At 47.6% G+C, this 8,069-nt stretch overlaps 1 protein-coding gene across 1 annotated transcript in view; it reads right to left on the bottom strand.

Moving 5' to 3' along the window:
• Positions 1 to 8,069, bottom strand: part of XYLT1 (xylosyltransferase I) — a 388,023-nt gene that overhangs the window by 314,183 nt on the left and 65,771 nt on the right. Inside the window, exons 3-4 of the mRNA XM_014544395.1 lie at positions 7,980 to 7,995; positions 7,271 to 7,296 (exon numbers count right to left, since the gene is read on the bottom strand). Coding sequence (XP_014399881.1) covers positions 7,271 to 7,296; positions 7,980 to 7,995 — 42 coding nt within the window. The remainder of the gene's footprint in view (positions 1 to 7,270; positions 7,297 to 7,979; positions 7,996 to 8,069) is intronic.

Here is an 8,069-nt window from a genome sequence, read left to right as displayed (position 1 = left end):
CACACACACACACACATACATATATATATATTTATTGATTTCAGAGAGGAAGGGAGAGGTAGAAACATCAATGATGAGAGAGAATGATTGATCGGCTGCCTTCCCCATGCCCCACACTGGAGATCCAGCCCGCAACCCAGGTACGGCCCTGACTAGGAATCAAACCATGACCTCCTGGTTCATAGGTCGGAGTTGTACCAATGAGCCATGCCAGCTGGGTAGAGTCCCCACTCTCAACCACGCCGCCACGCTGCCTCAGGGAAGTGTGCTGTGGCTCTGACGTCCCGTTGGCACCATCAGCCTCTAAACATGCTGGTTGGAACACAGTAGGGGCTCAGTCAGTGTCTGCTAAATCTAATTTGACCATCTTATTTAAAGCAATCACACTCGGCGTTTAAGCTCTGGGCTGGGAACAAGGTCATTCGATAAAAATGGAAAGCAGAAATTTACCCTGAGGAATTTCCTGGGTTTAGAGGTAGGGAGTCCAGAAAGGAATCTATTCAAATGACCATGGCGCTAAGATGTGGCCTCAATATATTATGATTAAATGAGATGCACTGAAGAATTACATAACGGCTCAGAAACACAATTTAAGTCTCCGCTGGCGCTTTCCTTTTTGTAAAATTAGCATTTTTGTTAAGTCTGTAATATAGCAGAGTAGGGTTTTATATAACTGCTTGGGTCACACAAGGGAAATGAAGACATTCCACTCACTTTCTAACATTTGTGCTTCCCAGAGAGAACTGTCTGGAACGCCGTCCATATGCGATGACGGATAATGATCCTCACAAACAGTAAAAATACTGACCCTCTGTGTACTTCCTGGGTGTCAGGCCCGTGCGAAATGACCTACCGCGTTATCTCATCTAACCATCACAAGGCCCTTTTGTGGCAGGCCGAGATCATGGGTCCCGCTGAACAGAGAGGAGAACTGAGTGAAGCCCGGCCAGGAATGCAGACCACATGACGGAGGGCTCTCCGTCCCAAGGTCACATTTGCAACACTCTGCTGCAAAGAACACCGAAGATTATGTCAAGGAAAAAAAACCCTCAAAACATGTTTGCCAAAATCCTGACATCTCAGACAGGAAGGCAAGAAGTCTGGGACCATCTGGGCCCATGTCGGGTACAAGCTGCCTGCTTCCCACTTTAATGGCATTTCCCTGGGCTGAACTCCCACATGTGGCCACAGAAACGCACTTTTCAAACCCAGCATCTTCTGCCTCCAATTATATTTGGCTCCACTGAAACCAAGAAGGCATTTGGGGACAAGGGATCTTTATCTGTACCAAGTGTTTATTGGGGCTGGTCCAGGAAATGGTCCCGCGTGAAGCCCATGTGCGCCCACTTTAATGGCATTTCCCTGGGCTGAACTCCCACATGTGGCCACAGAAACGCACTTTTCAAACCCAGCATCTTCTGCCTCCAATTATATTTGGCTCCACTGAAACCAAGAAGGCATTTGGGGACAAGGGATCTTTATCTGTACCAAGTGTTTATTGGGGCTGGTCCAGGAAATGGTCCCGCGTGAAGCCCATGTATGTGCACGATGTCACCCCATCTGCCCGGCACGCGCACACACACACACACACACACACACACACGTCCACAGCGTAACACTAGGAATTATCTCCTTTGAGCACTGCCCTGGACAGATACCACCAGGTCCAACAAGTCTGACAGCTTTTCAGGAACAGTTATCTAGATAGAGAGAGGAGAAAGAGGAGATCACTCTTTCTTGATTCAGAAAAGCCAAATTTCAGGGCCAAGCCATCCTCCACAACACTTGCAGTAAAGATGCTGTTACTGGTTGCCTCTTGGGGGAGGGGGGCAGGGCAGACATTCTGGACAGGACCATTCACACTCTTGTGCAAATCCCTCCCCCTTGAGGATGAGTTGGATTTCATGACTCAATTCTCATGAACAGAATATGGAAGAAGTGATGCTATTTCATGTTATAAGTAGACTGCAGCTTCCATTCAGGTTCTCCCTCTCCCATGGGACCTTTTCCTTGGATCACTGGCTATGGGTGAATCCGCTGGCCACACTGGGTACTGCCCTATGGTGAGGAGCTAAAAGAGGCCTCCAGCTCACGGCCAGCAAGGACCTGAGGGCTTCAGTCCAAATAACCGATGAGGAACTGCGGCCTGCTAACGAACATGTAAATGAGCTTAAAAATGGTTTTCCCCAGTTGAGCCTTCAGATGAGACCACAGCTCTGGCCATCAGCTCAAATGCAGAATGAACTGATAACTTTCATCTTTTCTGATTCAACGAATACATACTCACTGAGAAAATTTCAGAAAGAAAGGTTCAAGAGAGACCTTGAATCAGAACACTCCGCTAAGCTGCTCCTTGATCTCTGACCCACAGAAACTGTGAGATGATAAATGTCTGTCGTTTTAAGACACTAAGTTTTGGTATAATTTGCTATGCAGCATTAGGTAATTAATACAGTGCCACATACAGTCCTTACAGTTGATTTGAATACTATTAATAATACATATCCCATGATGTGGCAAACACCTGTCTGAAAGTATAGATGGTAAACTTCTTGTATTTCGTAAAGACCAAGGTAGGTGAGAGGACATTTGGAGATTGCAGAGCCAAAGCTAGGTCACCGATCTCAAGGCATTACATGAATCTGTGCTTATTTTGTGAAAACAGAAATGAACAACACCATTACTGGACCAATTAATACACAAAGAGAACAAAAACTTTCCTGAGAACAATGTCAACATGAAAACATTAAGAGCTGTTATATGTCTACTATTTTATCACACAAGTAAGCAATAAACTGTAAGTATCAGGATGACTGAGTGAGGATCCATATCCCTACATGGTCATAGTCAGTGTAACTGGATGCTGTTAGTTATGTGTATCAGCTGTGGCTCATGCTCAGATCTTAGTTATGTGGAAGAGTAGCAAGACCACAAGCTGTAGAGACCATGGGCCTGTGGTCCAGCCCCACCTCTGCCCCTCACTAGCTGTGTGAGCTCAGGGAAACAAACAGAATCTTTCTTCCTCATCTGCAAAATCTGGATAATAAGGTCCAGCTCTTTGAATCAATGTAAGCGTTCGAGGGATTTATGTTTGAACGTGCTTAGCATGGTCTGTGGCACATGGCTGCCCAATAAAATATGCATTCCTTGTGTAATCTCCTCCTCGGCTCTCAGCTATGATCTGTGATAACCCAGGCTGGATATCTCCAGTGGGTGTGGATCTCACACATTAGGGTCAAGGGAGCCAGAGTCACATAGGAATTTAAAGCAAAGGTTATTGATTCAGAAAAGCCAAATTTCCAACACTTACTAGTGATATTTACGGGGTGACCACCTTACTGACCTCATCTGTGAAATGGGAGTAACACCGCGCCTACCTCTATTCTGACAACCGAATGATATAACATAGTTAGGGTCTTTAAATCGTGCCAGGCACACAGTAAGCATTAAATAAATAATAGCTATTTTGTTAAAATTGTTATAAGTCTCACCATCATTATTTAATCCATCATCAGTTGCAAAGAGTTTTATGAAACAAATCCAGCCCATGGAAATGTTTTGTTTTGGTTCACACAGGGTGTTATGAAAAATAAATAAATTTGAATTCGTTGTTCATAGGTATTACAGATTACACTGCAAAATTCAAATGTATGTATGGGTTCTTTCAAAACCTGAAAGAGCAGAAAACCCTGGGCCTGATTTTCTCACAGTCACAGGCAGCTGGAGCCAAGGAGCCACTGTCCACTTGAGGCAAAGCATTCCTTCTTCCTTCGCCACAGTCCTCACCACTCCTTACCGCCCTGCACCTGTCCTGGAGAACACACCTCGCTGCCCGCCTGGCTGTAAGAGCATTTGGGCTTTTTGTCCCTTGCTTGAATTCCTTAAAGACTTGCCTCCACTTGCAATTCCCTTAAAAAAAAAAAAAAGAATCAAGTACTCTAAGCAGCAACAGCAAGAATAGATATGAATAAGATTAAGTCTTCCCTAAGGAAATCCACAGCAACAGTAAGTGCCAGATAATGGCTGAGGATAAAGATAGAGTCAGCTCAAAAGGAGGATAAGATCAGCTCTCTGCAAGAACCCTGTGCACATGACCCAAAAACAAGCTGCCAGAGTTTAAATATCAGAAGTTTTGCCCTCCCCTTGTTACTGGGAAGGTTAATTTTATATGTCCGTTCCACTGGGCTGTGCGGTGCCCAGACATTTGGTCAAACATTATTGTGGGTGTCTCTTTGAAGGTGTTTCTGTAGGAGACTCATAGTTGAATTGGTAGACTGAGGAAAGCAAATTGCCCTCCTTAACGTGGTGGGCCTGGCCCAATCCGTGGAAGGTTGGCATAGAACAAAGAGCTGACCCTCCGGCCGGTAAGGGGGCATTCCTCCTGTCCAACAGCCTTCACACTGGGACCTGGACGTTTTCCTGGCTGCAGACCCATCACTCAGCTAAGGAGGAACCCTCTATCCCAGGTCAGAATCACCACTCTGCTTGCCCTGCCGCAGTCCCTCATCTGGTTGACCTCAAAAGCCACCTAGCTGATCTCTCTGCCTCCACTCTTGCCTTCTTTTTGCGCTCCCCCTCATACCTAATATCCACAGGGATCTTAGAAAATCATGCTCTTTATTCTGAAATAATGTTAGATTTGCAGAAAAGTTGCCAAGGTAGTTCAGAGGGTTGCTATGTACCCTTCACCCAGCTCCCCTAATGTCCACCTGTAGCCACGGTCCATGTGTCAAATCCAAGAAATCGACATGGGTGATACATGATTTAACTAAAACACTAAATTGCAGGCTCCATTTGGAGTTTACCACTTTTCCCACTAATGACCTTTTCTGGTCCAGGATCCAATCTAGAAAACCACACTGCATTTTGTCATCATGTCTAGAGCAGAGGGATTTTTTTTTTAAAGCCCCCCCCCCCCGCCCCCCCCGCCAGGCTTTAATCTCCCTGATGATTTCCCATACACTCTGAATAAAATCTGAACTCCCTGCCCTGGTCTCCAAGTTCCATGCAATTTAGCCCCGCTGACACCTCCCTCCTATTTCACCCACACTTCCCACACTCAATACGCTCAGGCACACGGGTCCTTTATCACTTTTTTGAACCCCAAACTTGGTCCAGTCTCCGCATTTGCTATGCCTTCCGCCTGGGAAGCTACTCCCCCAGATGTTCTCGTAGCTGGTTCCATCTCATGTCCAAGTGTGAGTGTGAATGGCACCCCTGTGAGAGGACTTCCTTGGCCATCCCAGCTAAACCAGCCTCACCCCATCGCAGTCACCCTCTATCACAGACATCTTCATTTTTGTAAGAGCTATGTGCTACCTGAACTGATCCTATTCATAGATTTATGATTGGTGGCCCACCCTCCTCTGCTAGAGAAGGTGGGGACCTTGTCAATCTGGTTCACCATTTAATTTGAAGTACCTAGAACAGTACCTGGCACATAGTAGGTACTCAGCAAATGTGTGTTGAAATAAGGACTGAAGGACTGGATGGATGAAGGGAGGGCATCCATTTTCCAATGCTCACAGATGTGTCCCCAGAACCTAGTTCAGTGTCTGTAAATAGTAGGTGCTCAATAACTATCTCCCGAATTAAATACCAGTCACTGACTTATCCCAAGAACCTAGCATAGTGCCTGGAAGACAGCAGTATTTGAGTGAATGTCATCCATTTTCAAAGAAAGAGGTAACCGTATAAAGTGAGTCTGCTGGACCGGCCGGTGTGGCTCAGTGGTTCAGTGTCAACCTATGAACCAGAAGGTCATGGTTCAATTCCAGGTCAGGGCACATGCCTGGGTTGCAGGCTCAATCCCCAGAAGGAGGCAGCCCATCAGTGGTTCTCTTTCATCTTTGATGTTTCTCTCTCTCTCTCTCTGAAGTCAATAAAAATATATTTAAAAATAAATAAGTAATAAATAAAGTGAGTCTGCTGGAGGCCACTTTTATAACCAAGGATGCCCCTCAAGAGGTTACAGGTGAGGAAAGGAGAGCCTTCCCAGCAGCTGTCCGCACATCTGTTTGGAAAGTGCACGGGCCCACACGGGGCTGTGCTGAGGTGGCAGCTGCCACCAGGCCTGCACGGGGTTCTGTGGAGTGACTCCCCCTGCTTGTTCAGGAAGTTGCAGCCACATCACCCCAGCAGGGTGGCTCCTCGGTGGCCCGTGATGCAAAGTTGCCGCGGAAAAGGCAGCTGATTAATACCCTCAGAGGGTCTATTGTCTGAATCCTGTCACCAGAGGAGAAACAGCTGTTTACAGTTTGTTTATTCATCTCCCTTTGGAGGAAACACAAATGCTTGTTCTCTGGGGCACAATCAGCATCTGAAGGGAGCGAAGAAAACGGTGTTTATTTTTAACAGGATAAAGAGGGGGGACTCTTACAAAGTTTGGACACGAGCAGGAAGACAGCTCTCTGGGAGGTGCCAGGCGATGCCTTGCATAGTGTTAGACTTTCCAGGGTTGCTTGAGAGTCTATTCCAACTCCCAACAGAAAATGTAGGCTCAGGCCGTGGGGATCAGCCCAACAGTGGACCCAGGTGAGCACCCACGGATCTGAGAGTCCCGGAGAGCTCTTCGGACTTGGAAGTGAGAGGGCAAGGTACCCAGAGAAGGTGACCTCCCGCTATTAAATATGGGTGGCAGGCAGGACCCAGGCCCGCCTTGCACACCAGGCTGGGCACTACACAAAGTGATCTGCTCGCGAGGCCCTGCTTCACAGTCTAGGACTGCACCGTGCAGAGGAAGGGACAGCTTTTCTCTGCACAAACACTGCTTCCTGGCCAACCCACGCCCCCACCTAGCGTGGGCCCTTTCCGCGGACTCACATAAAGGCCGTGCAGCAGCCTCCCAGCAGACATGTCTACGAGTCCAGGCTGAAACCCCGCAAGGAAAATCAAGGCCACTATCACTTTCCTGACAAGAAGGCTGCAAACCACAGATTCTCCATCTATTCCAGTTTCCCCATGAGGGTTAGCGACACTGTAGCCTTAAACAAGGCGCTCTGGCAAGTCTGAGAAGGAGGAGAAGCCGCCGGGAAACTTCTGCTTGGTCTTTGGGCATCTGACTGTGAGCGACAGGCCCCTGATTCCTCGGGGTTGGATCACGGGGAAGGAGTCCACATCCCTTTAAGAGACAGGGGATCAGGGACACAGAGGGGCCGCGGTCAGGCTCAGGTAGTGAAGAGGAGAAAGAAGAAGAAAAGGTTTAAGGGGACACAAGGATAAAGGAAGTTCTGGCTCAACGTCAGCACTAAGCCGACTAGTTCAGACTCACCCAGAAAGCAGTCTTCACCTCTGGTCCTTAAAGCCCCCGACATACCATCTCCCCATCTTCGTCCCATCAGCCTCCCGCTATGTGCAGCACAGTCCCATAGGGGAAGGCAGTAATGGGAAAGGATGTGCCCTGAGACACAGCACCTTCCAGATGGTGTCAGCAAGCCCCACCCATTCCCTGTTCTCAGAGGGCACCTCGCCCCCATGCCTGCTGCCCACAGCTGCTGTCACCACACTTCCAAGACAGAGTTAAGTAAAAGTGGACCCGTATGGACCACGAAGCCTAAAATATTTCCTATCTGGTCATTTACAGAAAATCTGTTAATCCCCACTCTGGAGTGTTTATGCATTTATTAAAATGTTTGTTACTTATTATCTGCCTACTCTTGTATAATGTTAACTCCACAAGGCAGGGGCCACTGTTTTGTGCTGGAACATATTTCAAACTCTTAGAACGGCGCCTGGAAGGTACAAGGCACTTAGTAAATATTTACTGAACAGACGAATGCATGACCATCAATGTTCCCACCACTCAGTAGGACAGCTGCCATCAGCCCATGTTCCACAGGAGAAAGCAAGGCTCCGAAGGGCCCAGCAGCACTGAGCAGGACCGCACAGGGTCTCACAGCTGGCATGTGACGGCATCAGGGTTTGAATGCAGGATTGGCACTGAATCTCTCTGCCTGCCTGTCCATCCTTTTTCATCTTACCTTCCGCATGGAGCTGCTAAGAGGACCAAGGAGACAACGGCTGTGGCTTTATTTTATGTGTGCACTAGAGGCCCGGTGCACGAGATTCGT

This window comes from Myotis brandtii, unplaced genomic scaffold (genome assembly GCF_000412655.1).
Source record: "Myotis brandtii unplaced genomic scaffold, ASM41265v1 scaffold363, whole genome shotgun sequence".
Classification (NCBI taxonomy): Eukaryota; Metazoa; Chordata; class Mammalia; order Chiroptera; family Vespertilionidae; genus Myotis; species Myotis brandtii.
The sequence above is the reverse complement of the archived record's forward strand: the minus strand, read 5'-3'. Positions and strand labels throughout refer to the sequence as shown.